Raw genomic sequence first — 18,755 nt, forward strand, 5'->3', positions numbered from 1 at the left:
CACACTGCCCAGGCAAAAATTTGACATTTTTAAGCGTAAAAATATCTATGATGTTAACACCTTCAGCAAATGTGACATATGAAGTTTTGAAGCTTGTTGCCAATACAACAAAACAGCACACATATCAAATCGCATCTATATCAACATACGTGTGACTCCGTCTATTGGAAAAAAAAAATCTGCATTAGTAACCGGTCCACCTGGTAATTGCTTTTGGATCGAAGGTGTTATGGAAACACCCGCTCTCCTCATGGCATCCTTCCCTCAAACATGTTAAAATAGAAATAAAAAATGAGGACAGCGCTTAGGGAGGCAGAAAATCAGGCTGCCCATGAAACGCTGGCTTTGTTCAACGGGGTGTGTGTGTTTTCAGAATTTGGGGAAAAAAAAACAACAACCACCTTTGACCTAAAGCTGTGTGATGCGTACAGCGTTCCAGCCAAGTTATAAATCTCCGTGGAGGGCGGCTGGGGTGGCAGATGTTGGGCGGGACGGTGCCCTCCCTGCCGCTCGACGGCAGCAACAAAGAGGCATTCACAGCCCCACGGCCACCTCGCGTGTGTTCCCGTCTGAGCGGAAGGTGGCTGGGGTGGTGAGTGACGTTAATCCAGAAAACCGAGGGGCGTCGGGGGGGGTGTGTGTTCAGATGTCCCTGGCATCGCCCCGTTCGTGGGACTCGCGTCTGTGTCCTCAGGTCCCAGTTGCATCCACAGAACCAAGACACTCCCGGCTCCCCGGGCTGCACACCCGACTTGGTTCTTATTTAATTTCATATTCTGCCTTTCAATTGTATTTATGTACTTTTTTATTTCCGAGAGGAAGGGAGGGGGAGAGAGAGAGAGAGAGAGAGAGAGAGAGAGAGAGAGAGAGAGAGAGAGAAACATCAATGAGAGAGGATCCTGGATCGGCCGCCTCCTGCACGCCAGCCGGGCTGTTCATTATTCACTTTATCGTCCCGATGACCTGGGCCACGGCTGGGCCCCTACCACCCTCTCCCTTTCGCACCTTTTCCCTGATCAGTAGCACCACCCAGCCTCCAAGTTCCAAAAACGGAGTTATTTACTCGTTCAGCGGGTTTGTGGCCTCGACCGGGAGCCCGGCTGGGAAAATCGTGACGCGCAGGGGGGGCCGTGTGAGCCCGTCCTTAGGTCCCATCCTTGCCCCGAGAGGAGGACTCCCTGCCACTTCCTGTCTCCCACTGTTCTCGGCTGTAAAATACAGGAAGTCGTTTTGTTTTTTTTCCCTTCAAATCGCAGACTCCGTGGGCGTGTCTGTGCTGTCGTCCTGGGAGGGGACGCACTGTAGTCTGGCCGCCTTCCCGCGCCTGCCTCTTCCCTGTCCGCCGCCCCCCAGGGCCCTCTGCGCGTGGGAACCTCCGCTCTCGGTCCGACCCGCCTGGCGTGGCCCCGCACACGGAGCTCCGCACTTTCACCCACGTGCGCGGGTCTCATGCCTGCCCCTGGCCTCGCCCCGTGATGGACCCTTGGGTCATAATCCCATAACAGTGACAAGCTAGGCCACCGTGAAGGTATGTTGCCAAGGAAACAAAAATCTTAAATTTCAACAAGATACTGTGGGAATTAGGGCGATGGTGTTAAAGTAGATTAGAAAGAGCCTAAAAGATGATATGAAAGTATTTTTAGGCCGGCCGGCGTGGCTCAGTGGTTGAGCGTCGACCTATGAACCAGGAGGTCACGGTTCGATTCCCGGTCAGGGCACAGGCCCGGGTTGGGGTTGTGGGCTCGATCCCCAGCAGGGGGCGTGCAGGAGGCGGCCAATCCATGATTCTCTCTCATCATGGATGTTTCTCTCCCTCTCCCTCTCTCTAAAATCAGTAAAATACATATATTTTTAAAAGTAGGGATCTTCTCTTCATGGTACCGTATATTAATATGTTGATTAATTACCTCATTGTGGTGGCTGCATCAGTCATACCAATTCCAGACAAGAGGGTTTAAGGAAAGAATTAAAATAACTTTTAAAACCTGCGTCAGCTGTCTGACTAGTTGGTGGCCTTGAGTGAATGAGCTGTTATCATCCCACAAAGACGCCAGCCTCACTGTCCTACCAGGTGTTTGCAGGATGGGCCGCTGACGCCTGATCGCGGGCTGTAAGGTCCCTTCCTCGCAGGCGTTACTGCGTCCCTGATATGACCGCAGGTTTGAGAGCTGGGCGATGAGGTCATTATCAACACGGCGGCCTGGGGTCCTCCCTGACGGAGGTGGGAGCATGAGCCGTCTCTCTCTCTGCCTGGCGGCTCGGCTCCCGCCCGGACACGCCCAGCCTGTGGGGCTGGCACAGCTCCGGCACCACTTCTCACCACTAAGAGCGGATCCAGAATTCAGAGCAAGAGAAGGCCCGGTGTCACAGAGCTAGCCAACGCCTTCGGGGGCCCGGCCGGCGTGGCTCAGCGGTTGAGCATCGACCTATGAACCAGGAGGTCACGGTGGGTTCGATTCCCCGTCAGGGCACAGGCCCGGGTTTGCAGGCTCGATCCCCAGTGTGGGGCGTGCGGGAGGCAGCCGATCAGTGATGCTGTCTCATCATTGATGTTTCTCTCTCTCCTGCTCTGAAATCAATAACATATATTTTTTAAAAATGCAAAGGCTTATGTGCTTGCTACGGAAAGTGGGGGTTGCTGGGGGGGAAGGGGGTCCCTTTGAGAGGCTAGCCTTGGGAAAAAACGATTTCTAAAAGGAACAGTTTCTAGCCCAGCCACGGGGAGGAGGAGCAGCGACGGAGAAAGTCGGGAGAGGTTCGGGGAGAAGTGTGGGGCCCGGGGAGGGCTCCCGCCTGGACCGTGACGGCCCGTCCCGTGGCCCACGGCGCCCAGTCACCGGGGGGTTAATGCAGGGTTTTCTGATCCTGATGAGCATGTTCTCCTAACCGCTGCTCTGAAACTCAAATTATAGCTTTCCAGGAGGTTAAAAAAAAAGGGGTTGAGCGAATAAGCTGAGGTCTGCACAGGGATCGTATAACCGCCCTTCTGAAACCACGGCCTCGGCCTGGGGGTTTGGCCTTCCTCACGCCCCGTGTCCTCTCGCACGCATCCACACGGGGCAGCTGGCACGGAGGGTCCCTTGTCGGCTGGCAATGTGCACGGGATATAGAACGCGTCCCCTGAAATTGTCGTGCCAAGTGCGTCCTTGTAGGTCGAGGACTCACAAAGACTGGTGGCGGGCACACTCTCCACCTAGCACGAGAGACGGTCTGGACGGATGTAAGGAATACTGATATTCTGCCTGGCCGGCATGGCTCAGCGGTCGAGCACTGACCCATGAACCAGGAGGTCATGGTTCGATTCCCGGTTGGGGCACGGGCCTGGGGTTCAGGCTCCATCCCCAGTGTGGGGCGTGTGGGAGGCAGCAGACCAATGTTTCTCTCTCTATCCCTCTCCCTTCCTCTGTCTAAAAATCAATAAAATGAAAAAGAAATAATGAAATTTGCCCTGGCCGGTTTGGCTCAGTGGATAGAGCCTCAGCCTGTGGACTGAAGGGTCCCGGGTTTGATTCCGGGCAAGGGCACATGCCTGGGTTGCGGGCTCCATCCCCCAGCAGGCAGCTGGCCGGGCGATGTTTGACTTTTCTAGCTGGGAGGAGGTCATGTGCTTTAAGACAGGATATGAGCTCGGCGGTTGAGAGTCGACCTATGAACCAGGAGGTCAGGGTTCCATTCCCCGTCAGGGCACATGCCCGGGCTGCGGGCTCCATCCCCCACTAGGAGGCCTGCAGGAGGCAGCCGATCCATGATCCTCTCATCATTGCTTCTCTCTCTCATGCTTCTATCTCTCTCTCCCTTCCTCTCTGAAATCAATAAAAATACGCTAAAAACAAAAAAACAATGGCCCTCAAATGCTATCCCCTGTGCTCTCTGCCTCCACCGAGATGTCAGCTCGTACGGGTTTTCCAAGCCTCACCTACGAACGGATAAGGAGTGGCTGTAGACCCATAGGTGTGAGCCCAGTTTCCAGGCACCTGAGAAGGACGGGCGTGAGTCTTTCTGTTCGTGTCTCAACAGCTCGCGTTATGACCGCATTTCCTGTTGCGAGGCTGGGCTGAAGGCGAGCTCAGAATGGCCATGCAGGACGAGTGTGAATTCCACGGCGCTGGGCGACTGAGTCACGCCGCACCTTTCCTGCCCCGCCCTGCCCTGCCGAGTCCCCGGGGCTAGGCGTGTGTCCTTAATGCCATCTGCCCATCTGTGGCTCCCACCTGAGCTCCTACAGGTAAGGCTTCCGCCGCCCACCACGCACACGCCATCATCGCACCGTGTTGGTGGGGAGACAGAGCAGCGGGGGTTAACTGGACTGTGCTCTGAGGAGTCCTAATTGGGGACCTGAATATGAGCTTTTTAAAAACAAACAAACAAACAAACATGCCCTGGCCGGTGTGGCTCAGTGGATAGAGTGTCGGCCTGTGGACTCAAGGGTCCCGGGTTCGATTCCGGCCAAGGGGCGCATGCAAGGGGGTTGCAGGCTCCATCCCCAGTAGGGGGCGTGCAGGAGGCAGCCGATCCATGATTCTCTCTCATCATGGATGATTCTCTCCCTCTCTCCCTCTCCGCTTCGCTCTCTAAAATCAATAAAATTATATTAAAAAATAAAATAAGCAAACACATATTTTTATTGATTTCAGAGAGGAAGGGAGAGGGACAGAGAAATCAAAACATCCATGACGAGAGAGAATCATGGATCGGCTGCCTCCAGCGTGAGCAGGACCCCCACTGGGGTTCGAGCCCACAACCTGGGGGGAATCGAACCCTGACCTCCTGGTTCATAGGTTGACACTCAGCCACGGAGCCACGCCTGCTGGGCCCAGCTATGTCATTGGAGCAATAAACTTGCAGAGCCATCAGCCCCTTCCCCTCCCCCTCCTCCTCCCCATTGCTTCTGCACCACCAGTGGCTGGGGGCTCGTGGCCCCAGAGCCTGCCCATCAGAGGACCGTCAGCCGGGAGGGACCAAGCACCGAGACTGTGTTATTTTCTCTCCGGTGTCGGTGGGTGTGGCCGTGGCGGAAACTCGCCACATGAAACAGCCTCGACTTAATTTTAGAGCCATGCTGGCCAGCCCCCAGCGGCAGAACCCGCGTCCAGGCCCGCCGGGGGCCTGCGATCCCCCCACCCCCACCCCGGTCCCCGCCCCTTCCGTCGTCTTTCGGGACCGGCCGATGCTTTTTCGCCAACCCCGGCCCACGCGATCACGTCAGTTCTTCCAAGAGGATCCCCACGCCCGCCCCTCCCTGCAGAGACAGCCTCCCAGCCCAGATCCGGCTCCGGGCTTTCCCTCCAGCCGGGGAGCCGGGAAGGGGCGGGGACAGCGCGTGGAACCCCGCCCCCGGAGCTAGCCACGCCCCTCCCACCAGAGCTCCGCCCCCCGCCTTGGCACCGCCTTCCCGAGGCTCTAGGGCGCGGCCCCTCCCAAAACCCGGAGATGTAGACCGCGCTCCGCACGCCCCTCCCAGCAGCGGTGAAGCCGAGCCTGTGGGCAGGAAGCCCGACCCAGCGCTTGAGGAGCTGCAGGCGACACGGCGGGCCGGCGGCTCGGGCCTCCGACTCTCTAGACCCCGACGCTAGGGCGTGGCAGTAGGAGGGGCCCGCCTTCCCACCCAGGCAAGCTCTCTGCTCGCTCGGTCTCCTAGCAGCGCCAGGACGCGCAGGCGCTCTGAGTGCTGGGCCGCCGGGACGCGCAGGCGCTCTGAGTGCTGGGCCGCCGGGACGCGCAGGCGCTCTGGGTGCGGGCCGCTGGGACGCGCAGGCGCCCTATTACGAGGCGGTGGCGCGGGTGAGAGCTGAGTCCGGGCGCTGGGGGGGGTGGCGGGGGGAGAGGGGGAGGGTGGAGGCGGCGGGGGCGGGGGGCGCCGACGGCGAGGGGGGCCGCCCTTGGACTCTGCATTCCCAGCGTTGAGCCCCCCGGAAAGCCGCGCTCCACGGGGCCTGAAGATTGTCACTGCAGACCCCCAGCTGCATTTTTTGTTGGAATCGAGCCGTTCGCCCCAAGACTTACGTTTGAGAAAAATGTGTAAGAGCCTATATGATGGTCATTGGCACAGACGCTCCTGGGGACCGCGGGCACCCGGGGCCCTGACACAGGGCTGCCGGGAGCCGCCTGTGGAGAGACCCAGCCTCGGATGTGCTCTTGTTTATGGGGGACACGCACCTGCCCGGGACCCCGCAGGTCTGTGCTCGGGCGCCCCGGCTCCGCGGCTCGTTACTTTCTGGGTCAGAGTAGCATTTCCCGCTGTGCTTGGCGGTTTTGACTGTGAAATTCCCATTCGTGAGGTGTCCCCCTCCCCCCGTTTGTGAAAATGCAATAGAATGTCCTCCTGAAGGTGTGTGATGTCTGCTGTTGCCGAGCGCAGGTGGACAGGAAGCAGGAGTCGGCTGTGTGCACGGGCTGCGTGTGTCTCCCTGTGTCTGCATGTCTGTCTCTGTTGGTGTGTGTTGGTATGTGTGTCCATGTGTCTCTGTGCATGTATAAGTGTGTGTATGGGTGTACGTATGTGCATGTATAAGTACATGCATGTGTCTCTGTTGGTATGCATGCATGTCTGTGTGGCTGCATGTATAAACATGTGCATGTATGTTTGTATGTGTGCCTGTGTTGGTATGTGTTTTCATGTGTCTCTGCATGTATAAATGTGTGCATGTGTCTCTCTCGGTATGCGTGCGTGTGTGTATATGTGTGTGCGTGTATGAACGCGCACATGTGTTGGTATGCGCGTTTGTGTGCATGCGTGTGTATGTGGGGAAAGGATGCTGTCTTTTCATCAGAGAAAGCTGGCGAATGGAAGAAAAGCTCCACACAGCTAGTGTCTTGATACTTCCTCTAATCCTTTGAGGCAAAACCCGGGACACCAGGCTGATTCCAGGATGACCACCTGCTACTCTGTCCTGGGCACTTCATTGTGTTGACAGTAAACCTCACTGTATGATTTCCTCCACAGAAGATCGAAGGATGTTTGTCCCGAGGTCTCTCAAAGTCAAGAGGAACGCCCCCGACGGAGGCCAAGGCTGCGTGGCCAAGAAAGCGAGACCAGAAGCCGACGTCGTGCGGTGGGATGAGGGGAGTGGCCCCCCGGCGGACGCTGTCCCTACAGGAGACGCCGCAGCTGCCCACAGGCCACAGGCGGGGCCCGAGCCGGGCGCCCGGGACAGCCTTCCCTCCGACGAGCCTGTCAAGTCCTTTTCGAAAATGCAGCGCGCGGCGGAGCCCGGGGAGCCCGTGTGCGTCGTCTGTGGCCGTTACGGCGAGTACATCTGCGACAAGACGGACGAAGACGTGTGCAGCTTGGAGTGCAAAGCGAAACATCTCCTGCAGGTGAAGGAAAAGGAAGAGAGGTCGGCGCTCAGCGGCCCCCCGGGAGCCGGCTCGCAGCCGCAGGCCCCGCTCCTGACGCCCTACGTCTACCAGGAGCACCCCTTCATCGCCAGCCTCGGGGAGGACCAGGTCGAGAACCTCAGACACCAGCTGGGCATCTGCGTCCAGGGGCGGGCTGTCGCCAGGCCCATCGTGGACTTTGAGCACTGCGCCTTCCCCGAGACCTTGAGCCTCAACCTGACGGCGGCCGGCTACGAGGTGCCCACCCCCATCCAGATGCAGATGACTCCCGTGGGCCTCCTGGGGCGGGACATCCTGGCCAGCGCGGACACGGGCTCGGGGAAGACGGCCGCCTTCCTCCTGCCTGTCATCATGCGCGCTCTGGTCGAGGTGAGTTCAAATTCACCCGGAACACGGGAGGCGTCCACCCACCTCCGCGCTTACCTGGGTTCAAGTTGCAAAGCGACCCTGAATCTTTAGCGTTGAGGAGTGTGTCTGAGAAATGTAACTTGAGGGAATTTAAAAATATATATATATTTTTATTGGTTTCAGAGAGGAAGGGAGAGGGAGAAGGAGGGAGAGATAGAAACTTCAATGATGAGAGAGAACTGTTGAACTCTTCCTCTCTGAAATCAATAAAAAAAAAAAAAAGATATATATTTAAGCCCTCGCCGGTTTGGCTCAGTGGATAGAGCGTCGGCCTGTGGACTGAAGGGTCCCAGGTTCGATTCCAGGCCACGTACCTGGCTCCTTCCTGGCCTGGGCCCTGGTCAGTGGGTGTGCAGGAGGCAACCAATTGATGTGTTTCTCTCACGTAGGTATTTCTCTCTGTCTTTCCCTCTTTCTCTCTCTCTGAAAATCAATGAAAAAATATCCTCAGGTGAGGATTAAAAAAAGTTTTATATCTATATCTATATGGCCACCAGAGAGAGGTGACACTTTTACCTATAGAACACCAAACAATGACAGCAGATTTCTGCCGATTAGAAATCACGGAGGCCGTGCTATTGTTCAAGTGCTGCCAGGGAGGAACGGCCAAACTGGAATTACATGCCCAGTGGAGACGTTCTCTGTAACGATGAGGAAACCAAGACGTTTTCAGAAGGAAAACGAGAGGCACCGGTCACCAGCCTGCCAGTCCTGAAGGAATGGCTAAAGGAAGAAAGGCAACGGTGAGAGAGAGAATCTGGGGCCACCAGTGAGGAACAAAGAACAGTAAAAAAGCGTAAAATAGGGGTAAACATAATACTTTTCCTCTTGAGTTATCTACATCATGTTGTGTGGTTAAAGCAGCAATTCTAGCAAAACCCTATGTAATAAAGAGCTAATACGCTAGTTAGACCTGCCGGCGGCGGTGGAACGACCTTCCGGAACGACCTTCCGGAACGACCTTCTGGAATGACCAGTGGGCGGGGCCGCGAGGCAGCTGGGGATGCGAGGGCCGAGCTCCTTGCATGCATTCCGTGCGCCGGGCCTCTAGTCTACACACACACACACACATGCATGTATTTTTTTTAAAGAATTTAGTTCATATCCAAAGGGATAGACGGCTGGTGTCTCTAGGTCTGTTTTCCGTCCTTGCAGGGCACGTGTCCGTCCGCGCTCATCCTCACCCCAACGAGAGAGCTGGCCATTCAGATAGAGAGACAAGCCAAAGAGCTGATGAAGGGCCTGCCGGGCATGAAGACCGTGCTGCTGGTGGGGGGCCTGCCCTTGCCGCCCCAGCTGCACCGTCTGCGGCAGCACGTCAAGGTGAGCGGCCCAGCCCGCGGGGCGTCCTTCAACGGCCATGTGGCCGGGGGTTTCCTTCCTGGAGAAGCCTTGTGTGTGACCCTCGGTGGCCTTTGCAGTCTCGCCTACTCAGAGTGGGTGTTTCTGAAGTCGGTTCCCTGTGGGGAAGGGGAGGGGCACGTTCATGGATGCGCGCTGCACGCCGTGAGTGTCGGATGCTCACACAGGCGGCTCGTTGAACCGCCGCACGTGCGCCCTGACCTGGAATCGAACCCGCGGCCTCTTGGTACACGGGTTGATGCCCAACCACTGAGCCACACCGGCCGGGCTCCTCACGTGTATTTTTTTATTTGCTTTTCCCCTTTTACCCAGGTCGTCATAGCAACCCCGGGCCGCCTCCTGGACATCCTGAAGCAGAGCTCCGTCCAGCTCCGCGGCGTGAAGATAGCAGTTGTGGACGAAGTGAGTGACCGGGAACATGGGTCGCGTGGCGCCCTGTAGTTGGTGGGCTCTCTCTTTACATGTATTTTCGTGGATCTCAGAGAGGAAGGGAGCGGGAGAGAGAGATGGAAGCGTCCATGATGAGAGAGAATCATGGGTCGGCTGCCTCCTACACGCCCCACACTGGGCATCGAGCCCGCAACCCGGGCCTGTGCCCCGACCGGGAATCAAACCTTGACCTCCCGGTTCATAGGTCTGGGTTCAAACAGAGCCACGCCGGCCCAGCTGGCCTCTTTTCCTAAACTCGTCCCGTGCGGACCGCAGCTAAGCTGAGGCGTGGGCATGAAATCGAACCCTAGGCCTCCGTTTCCAAAGGGCAGAAAACAGACCCAGCCGCACTGTCGCCCGCACCTCCCGCTCTGTTTATCTGTGACTGTGTCCGAGTTGTGTCACATGGTTACACAGTGTCTACTTTCATGTAAACGTGTCTTTTTCCCAGGGGATCCTTCCTGTTTTGACAGGGTGGCAGCTGTTTCTGGGTAAGGGTTTTCCATTTGTTACCGGAGTCTTTTCTTGGGTGGCCCTGGGTTTAACGTCAAATCAGGCTCATGTGGAAATGATGTCTCAGCCTGGCCGGCGTGGCTCAGGAGTTGAGCGTCGACCTCTGAACCGGGAGGTCACAGTTCGATTCCCGGTCAAGGGCACAGGCCTGGGTGGCGGGCTCGATGCCCAGTCGGGGGCGTGCAGGAGGCAGCCGATCCGCGATTCTCTCTCATCATGGATGTTTCTCTCTCTCTCCCTCTCCGTTCCTCTCTGACATCAATAAACGAGATATGAAATAATAAAATAAAACGACGCTGTTTCAGGCCGACACCATGTTGAAGATGGGCTTTCAGCAGCAGGTGCTGGACGTCCTGGAGCACGTCCCCCATGACTGTCAGACCGTCCTGGTCTCGGCCACGATCCCCGCCAGCATCGAGCAGCTGGCGGGCCAGCTCCTGCGGGACCCCGTGCGGATCACGGCTGGAGAGAAGAACCGGCCCTGCCCCCACGTGCGGCAGATCGTGCTGTGGGTGGAGGAGCCCGCCAAGAAGAAGAAGCTGTTTGAGATCCTGAACGTGAGCAGCCACGCTGGGTAGCCCGGCCCGTAGGTCTTAAGAGGAGGAGTGTCGGGTGTAGCTTTCGGGGCATTTGGCTTAGGTTTCTGCTAACACATTGCTTTGCCTGTCTCAGAATCCTGTAAGAATCCATGATTTTTTATTTTTATTTTTTTTTCATTGATTTTTTTTTACAGAGAGGAAGGGAGAGGGACAGAGAGCTAGAAACATCGATGAGAGAGAACCATCCATCAGCTGCCTCCTGCACACTCCCCAATGGGGATGTGCCTGCAACCAAGGTACATGCCCTTGACCAGAATCGAACCTGGGACCCTTCAGTCCACAGGCCAACGCTCTAGCCACTGAGCCAAACTGGTCAGGGCGAATCCATGAAATTTTTAAAAAATACATATTTTTATTGATGTCAGAGAGGAAGGGAGATGGAGAAAGAGAGAGAAGGAAACATCCATGATGAGAGAGAATCACGGATCGGCTGCCTCCTGCACTCCCCCCACTGGGGGTCACGTGTACAACCCGGGCGTGCGCCCTGACCGGGAATCGAACCCCCGTCTCCCGGTTCAGAGGTCAACGCTCGACCACTGAGACACACCAGCCATGCTCATCGCGCCCAACTTTTAAAAGTTATTTGTGCGTAGAAGGGCCGTAGGCTGTTCTGGCTTCTGTGTGTGCATATTTCAAAGAAAAAACACTCATGTTGACAGGGTATGCCTTGTCCCTCCTTCATGGTGCGTACGAATCTGCTGGTAACCAGCTGGCACCGGTGCTTGCAGGAGAACTACCCGTGGTGGGTGTTCCCGAGTAACTTGAACGTGCATTCTCCCCCCCCGCCCTCCCCCCCAGGATAAGAAACTCTTCCAGCCGCCCGTGCTGGTGTTTGTGGACTGCAGGCTCGGGGCGGACCTGCTGAGTGAGGCCGTGCAGAAGGTCACGGGCCTGAGGAGCGTGTCCATGCATTCGGAGAAGCCGCAGGCGGAGCGGAGGAGCATCCTGGAGGTGCGACGTGGCCCCCTGTCTCATCTCGGTCCCGAGACCCGTGTTGCCTCATTTTCAAGAGACACGGGAATAACCAGCCGGTGTTTAATGCAGACCCCTTTATTTAAAAAAAATAGATTTTTATTGATTTCAGAGAGGAAGGGAGAATTTATAGATAGAAACATGCAATGATGAGAGAGAATCATCGATCGGCTGCCCCCTGCACGCCCCCTATTGGGTAATTGAGCCCACAACCTGGGCATGTGCCCTTGACCGGAATCGAACCCAGGACCCTTCAGTCCGCAGGCTGACGCTCCATCCACTGAGCCAAACCGGCCAGGGCTGGACCCTTTTTTAAAAATCCTCACTCGAGGATATGTTTTTCCTGATTTTAGATAAAGAGGGAGGAAGAGGGAGAGAAACGTCCATCGGTTGTCTCTCGGGATGGAACCGGGGATGGAACCCGTAACCTCCGTACGCGCCCTTTGCCCGATCGGGAAGCAAACGGTAACCTTTTTGGTGTAGGAGATGCTCCAACCCACTGAGCCACACCTGCCAGAAAGGAAGGAAGAGGGATGAAGAGAAATAGCAATGATGAGAGAGAGATATCGATCGGCTGCCTCCTGCACGCCCCCTATTGGGGATCAAGCCTGCAACCTTGGCATGAGCCCTGACGGGGAATCAAACTGTGACCTCCTGGTTCACAGGTAGACCTGAGCCACGCCGGCCAGGCTAAAGCAGACCTTTTTTTTTAACGACTAAGAACTCCAGGCAGGCAGTGACCGAAGCTGACTGTCCCTCCTGCCAGCATTTGTGTTTGGGGAGCAGGTCAGCCTGGTCCCCAGGGATCGTCCGCTAATGAGGTGACTAATTCAGAAGCCAGCGTTTCTGTCATCAGGTCAGCGTGGCTGGGGCAGAGCCTAGGTCACCTCTGGGAAAGGTCTGCCCGAGGAAAGGAATAGAGAACACCCCGGTGGTGGGGGGCCGGGGGGGCCCTGGGAGGAACCTGGGCCACACCCACTTCCCCCGGTTCACCAAGTTTCCTTCCCGAAAAGATACTGCAGAAATGTTGCAGGAAGTATCGGGAAAAGGAAAGGACCTCAAGTCTATGAAACGCCAAGAGACACAGTTCTCAGGGGTCACCAACCTTTCGCACCCCAGGGACCACCAGTGTAACCCTAACCCTGACCCCAACCCTAAAGCGGTCCGCGGCCCACCGGCTGGCGACCGCTGCCCTGAACAGCGCGTTTTCTCGCTTTCCTGGAAGGGCTTGCTCGGCGGAGCCCATGAGGTGGTGGTGAGCACGGGCGTCCTGGGACGAGGGCTGGACCTGGTCAGGGTCAAGCTGGTCGTGAACTTCGACATGCCCTCGAGCATGGACGAGTACGTGCACCAGGTAAGGGGGTTTCCGTGTGACCGCGTGACTTTCCTCGGGCACAGCCCTTGTCAGGGTAACGACGAGTAAGAAAAAGGCCCGTGATGGACAGGAAACTTGATTTTTACTTATTTTTGCTTTTAAGACGTATATGCCTATAAACGAAATCTTGGTTTTAAAGACTCTGTGCCTTACGTAGTAACTAGAGACGATAACCTACCATGCCATTTACATTTTTAGTTGTTTTTATATATTGTTTTATTTCCTTTGTATTCCTTTTTAAATTTTAATATATTTTTATTAATTTCAGAGAGGGAGAGAGAGACGGAAACATCCATGATGACAGAGAATCATGGATCGGCTGCCTCCCGCACGCCCCCCCACTGGGGATGGAGCCCACAACCCGGGCCTGTGCCCTGACGGGAATCGAACCCGGGACCCTTCAGTCCGTAGGCCGACTCTCTACCCACTGAGCACCACTGGCTAGGGCTCTTTTATATTTCTTCTCTTCAGTGAGCATGTTAAATGGCTTTTAGAACCAGAAAAAGCAAGGGGCCAGGGGAGGCTTTGTTTTACGTGGGTACATCTGGCCGGAATACAAGGAGCCCCACAGTGTTTGTTTTTGAGGAATCTTGTCTTCATCTCCTCTTCACATCCGTGTGGCTCTAGTCTTTCCCTTTTCAGGTGCGTCTCTCCCCTTTGCTGCCAGAGACGCCAACCGGCAGCTCTCCTTTCGGCCGGACACAGAGCCTCCTCTGAGCCGTTATCTCCCCGGCGCTGCTGGCTTCCTTCTCCGGAGTCACTTACCGGCCCTGCGAGGAGGCCTTTCTCCGGTGCTCGCAGAGGCCCCGGGGGGCCACCTTCCCCCGGGCCGCCCAGGAGGCTGCAGGCCGGACGAGGTCCTCTGCGGTGCTCGGGCTCAGTGACACGGCAGCACCCCCACCCCGCCGCCTCCCCCTGCTTGTCAGAGAGCTGACGATGGCCCAGGAGGCCGTTTTCAAATAACCGAGGCTCGTTTCCTTCCAGACGTGGAGTCGTGTTGTGTGGGAATCTTTCTAACATTTTAAAATATGTAAGAGGCGCCAGCAGGTGTTTCTCAGTGGTTGAGCGCCGACCTCTGAACCAGGAGGTCACGGTTCCATTCCTGCTCAGGGCACGTGCCCGGGTTGCGGGCTCGATCCCCAGTGTGGGGCGTGCAGGAGGCAGCTGATCAGTGATTCTCTCTCTCTCTCCCTCTCCCTTCTTCTCTGAGATCAATAATAAAATATATTTAAGAAAATGAAATAAAATAGGTAAGAAGCTGCTCTGCGTCCTGGGCAGAGGGTGCTGCTAGAACGCCCTCACCTTTCCTCCGGTCCCAAGGTCAGTCCTCTGCGTTCATTACTCGCGGAGCAGCGCGCAGTCACACCGCGATGGCCGCCCGCCGTCAGGGTGGCTCCGACCGTGCTTGTCTGTCTGTCTCCGTCCTTGGAGCACACGTGCACACAGGGACAAGGAACACGAATGAGTAAGCCCTCACCTCGGAGTGGTCACCTGAGCTCACGGTGCAGAAATGCACGTGCACGTGTGTGCACACGTGTGTACATGTGTGCACATGTGTGCATATACACATAGGTGTTTGGGCTGTTTCTTTTAAATATATTTTTATTGATTTCAGAGAGGAAGGGAGAGGGACGGAGGGAGAGAAACATCTATGTTGAGAGAGAATCATCGATCGGCTACTTCCTGCACGCCCCATTCTGGGGATCGAGCCCACAACCCCGGGCATGTGCCCTGACCGGGAATCTCCGAACCCGGGACCCTTCAGTCCACAGGCTGACCCTCTATCCACTGAGCCACACCAGCCAGGGCTGGGGTATTTCTTAAAAAAAGATGCCAGTGGCAGCCACTAGAGTGATTTCACAAATATATTGAGAGACCAGTTCCAGCAGCTGCTCTCGGAACAACCGTTCGTCCCGGGCAAGCGTCTTCACACCCGGGTCCTCCGCTCCTTCCTCGGGGCATTGGGGTGTCACGGGGACCATCCTGAAACCCCCCTCTGCCTCCCGCTCCAGGTCGGCCGCGTGGGGAGGCTCGGCCAGAAGGGCACGGCCATCACCTTCATCAACAACAACTCCAAGCGGCTCTTCTGGGACGTGGCCAAGAGGGTGAAGCCCACGGGCTCCCTCCTGCCGCCGCAGCTGCTCAACTCCCCGTACCTGCGCGACCAGCAGCGGCGGGAGCAGCAGGGGGACCGGCAGGCCCCGAACCCGCTGGTCACGGGCGCCAACCTCATGGACATCATCCGGAGGCACGACAAGAGCAGCGCCCAGAGGTGACGCCCGCGCCCCGGACGCTCCGGTTCGGGACGTTCTGCACGCTAGGACGCGCGGTTTGAGGAACCGGGAGGGGACATGAAATAAAAATGGAAAAAAAAATTGGGGGAGGTTTAGACAAATATTTCTTTTTATTTATGTATTTATATTTTTTAAGGGGGGGAAAGGGACATCTATACTACTTTTAACAATAAAATGGAATTAAAAAAAAATTCCTGCCTGGTCACAGCAGCTCAGAGGTTGAGCATTAACCTATGAACCAGGAGGTCAGGGTTCGATTCCCGGTCAGGGCACAGGCCCGGGTTGTGGGCTCCGTCCCCAGTGCGGGGCGTGCGGGAGGCGGCCGATCCATGGTTCTCTCTCATCACTGATGTTTCTCTCTCTCTCACTCGCTCGCCCTTCCTCTCTGGCGTCAATCAATAAATTAAGAAAAAGACACCGTCGTCTTTGGCAGGCTGAGCCGCACTCAGGTTGTGCCGCCGGTGGCACTCACACCGACACCCCTCTGTCGCCTCTATGCTTCCTGCTGACCGCAGTGGACACAGCATTTGCTCACAGGGAGGCAGGCCTGGTACAGGAGGTGGCAGGTCATTCAAGGTGACTGTCCTGGCGGCCGCCAGTAAGCCGACTCCGGGGAGATAGGGCCCTTTTGTTGTCCGAGAGGCTCCCTGAGTGACCCCGCTGGGCGGCCGCCGCCCGAAACCGACCAGGGATAATTAGGTGAGCGGTCGCGTCCCATCCCGCCAGGACCTGCCGCGCAGTCACCTGCTACAGTGTGTGGCATGTGCAGCCTCATTGCACAGAATGGCCCGGAAGTAGAAGGCAGGCGTTTACCATTTAGATATGTTTACAAGGAGCAATTTACAGCTTGGCCAGCGTGGCTCAGTGGCTGAGTATCGACCCAGGAGCCAGGAGGCCACCGTTCGATTCCCGGTCAGGGCACATGCCCGGGTTGTGGGCTCCATACTGTGTGGGGCGTGCAGGAGGCAGCCGATGCGTGATGCTCTCTCATCACTGAGGTTTCTCTCTCTCTCCCTCTCCCTTCCTCTCTGAAATCAATAAAAAAATATATTTTAAGAGAAGATAAAAAGGGAGAACTCTGTTACCGTGAACGCCCTCCCCCCCAAGGTGTCCTGTGCAGAGTGGAGAGTTGGGGTGCACAGCAGGCACCCCACGCTGCCCGCTCTCAGCCCCCCTGCGGGCGGTGCACCCTCCTAATTACCCCGGGCGGGCACCTTGGGCACAATGGGAGCATTGAGTCCCTGGTGTCCTCAGGTGAGAAGGGAGGGTTTCGGATGAGCCTGTGAGGACGCGGAGTATCGGGTGCCACATTCCAGGAATGGGCCGGATGACTACAGATCTGAGCCGTCTAGGGAAACGAGCAGAAACGGGGCTACTGACACGCAGCCTCACAAGCTGGGAGGCCCCGATTGGAAGCCGAATCTCTAACACGTTTAAATGGAGCCTTCACGGAACCGCTGACCATGCGAAGGAGAGAGCCTGGGGCTGGACCACAATGACCACTCTTTGCTTGTTTTGTTTAAAATATGTTTGTACTAGAGGCCCAATGCATGCAACCGTGCACGGGTGGGGTCCCTAGGCCTAGCCTGCCATCAGGGCCATCTTCTGTCCGTTCACCAGTCCCCAGTCCTGCCCCGCCGCCACCCACCCCGGTTCCCTGTGGTTCCCGTTGGGTATACAGAGCCTGCAGGATGGGGGAGGGACCGAGAGGTGGTCAGTGTGCCTCATAGTGACTGGTCGATCTGGTTGTTACGCAGTTATGGTCGCTGGGCTTTTATTATGTAGGATTCATTTCAGAGAGGAAGATAGAAACATCCATGATGAGAGGGAATCCTGATTGGCTGCCTCCCGCATGCCCCCCCCCCCCCCCCGGGGATGGAGCCCGCAACCTGGGCCTGTGCCCTGACCGGGAATCAAACCGTGACCTTCTGGTTCATAGGTCGACGCTCAAACCACTGAGCAGCACCGGCCGGGTGGGATCTCCTGGAGCAGAGAGGTGGTGGGTCCTGTTCCTTTGTGATGAGCGTATGGGGGCTTGCTCAGAACCCCGGGGGACGGTTCCCTCCATCCTCACTGAACCCTAGAGCTTCCTTGATGTACAAACAGGTTACTCAGTAGGCCCTGGGGCTGACAATGGTTTTTTGATTCCTACTAATCATCTCTGGAATGAACCCAGAGTGATTCAGAGAGGAAAGAGCGTCTGGAACAGGTACTAATCCCCGAGCTCTCCTCTTTCTATATTAAAAAGGGATTATGAGGTTCCTGGAACGGCCTCTTTTTAAATGACGGGCAGACTTGCTCAATGGATTAGGTTGCGTCACCGAGTGGTCACGATGGAATTCCTAAAGATTTCATCAGCCGATCAGACCGCAACGTGCAGGCGCCCATACTCCCAAGGCTCCTGGCCCAACACGTGTTCGAATTTAGAAAGAAAACACAAGATCTGCCCAATTTAAAACGGCCTTTGTGCTTAACTCTTGCAGGAATTTGAAGAGTCCCAAAGACACGGCAGTAAAAAATGCAACGCAACACGAGCTCCTACAAAGCAGGACGATACAGCCCGCGTTTTAACAATTTAAAAACTATGACATTGAGTAATTTATGATAAATCTCTGTCCCCAGGGACTGTTAACTGGCCCAAGTGAAGGTTTTCCTGTGAACCTTAACCTAATCTAAAAGGCTTCCAATGGGCTTGCATCACTTCTTTAAAAAAATTATTTTTATTGATTTCAGAGAGGAAGGGAGAGGGAGAGAGAAACATCCATGATGAGGGAGAATCATGGATCGGCTGCCTCCTGCACGCTCCCCCTACTTCCCACCGGGGATGGAGCCCACACCCAGGGCATGTGCCTCCACCAGGAATTGAACTGTGACCTCCTGGTTCAGAGGTCGATGCTCAGCCACTGAGCCAGGCCTCTCCCGACCCCTTTCCATGTGTTTTCTTTCAGTTTGTCTCCCTCTGGTGGATTTTTTAAAAAAGATGTGCGTTTATTTTCAGAATAACTGGATTATTTGGGGCAGTGAAGAGGGAAGAGGAATATTTTGATGTAGGGAGGTCCCCGGGAAGGGGGAAGCTGAGGCCAGAATGCAGGTGTGGGGCCCCTGTTTTCTCCGAGACCAGAGCTAGGGAGGGGCTCGACCAAAGGGGAGTGGGCAGCTGGTGGTGAATGAGATCGGAAACTAAGGGAAAATTATCCCTAGGATTCCTAGCCGACGGCAGATGCAGTTGGTTTCTGAGGTCGTCCATTTATGGAGTCCCGTCTCATGCAACATGCTCGCACTTTCATACACATCGGCTACTGCAGCTCTCACAAATACTTGACAGCTGCCTGTACGGTATACAGTGAAAACGTGTCAATTATATTGCTAGACAGTAACCAGTCACATTTTAAAAACCACTTCACATGCATTCTCTAACTTGACTTTTCCAGCAATCATTGATGTTTTATCTCATATTACAAGCAC

General features: G+C 55.9%; 1 protein-coding gene across 9 annotated transcripts; it reads left to right on the forward strand.

The window, feature by feature from the left end:
• The first annotated feature begins 1,670 nt into the window (after positions 1-1,670).
• On the forward strand, positions 1,671-16,099 carry DDX59 (DEAD-box helicase 59). 9 transcript variants are annotated; one of them, XM_036354961.1, is made up of 10 exons: positions 1,671-1,697; positions 4,018-4,225; positions 6,944-7,707; positions 8,902-9,069; positions 9,421-9,510; positions 10,356-10,607; positions 11,448-11,600; positions 12,847-12,975; positions 15,009-15,268; positions 15,699-16,092. In XM_036354961.1, the coding sequence occupies exons 3-10, from the start codon at positions 6,955-6,957 to the stop codon at positions 15,868-15,870; spliced, it is 1,977 nt and encodes a 658-aa protein (XP_036210854.1). In that variant the 5' UTR covers positions 1,671-1,697; positions 4,018-4,225; positions 6,944-6,954; the 3' UTR covers positions 15,871-16,092. The 9 variants fall into 9 exon arrangements, with proteins under 9 accessions (XP_036210854.1, XP_036210856.1, XP_036210849.1 ...); XM_036354956.1 differs by lacking the exon at positions 1,671-1,697 and adding an exon at positions 1,998-2,446; XM_036354963.1 differs by lacking the exons at positions 1,671-1,697; positions 12,847-12,975 and adding an exon at positions 1,997-2,446 and having other exon boundaries at positions 15,699-16,099.
• The last annotated feature ends 2,656 nt before the right edge of the window (positions 16,100-18,755 follow it).

This window comes from Myotis myotis, unplaced genomic scaffold, assembly GCF_014108235.1.
Source record: "Myotis myotis isolate mMyoMyo1 unplaced genomic scaffold, mMyoMyo1.p scaffold_m19_p_21, whole genome shotgun sequence".
Lineage (NCBI taxonomy): Eukaryota > Metazoa > Chordata > Mammalia > Chiroptera > Vespertilionidae > Myotis > Myotis myotis.

Excerpts from the sequence above, each read along its gene's own strand:
- DDX59 (XM_036354961.1), top strand. The coding sequence starts at position 6,955 with ATGTTTGTCCCGAGGTCTCTCAAAGTCAAGAGGAACGCCCCCGACGGA. Across the intron at positions 7,708-8,901 it reads TCATGCGCGCTCTGGTCGAG|GGCACGTGTCCGTCCGCGCT; the intron begins GTGAGTTCAAAT and ends CCGTCCTTGCAG. Across the intron at positions 9,511-10,355 it reads AGATAGCAGTTGTGGACGAA|GCCGACACCATGTTGAAGAT; the intron begins GTGAGTGACCGG and ends ACGCTGTTTCAG.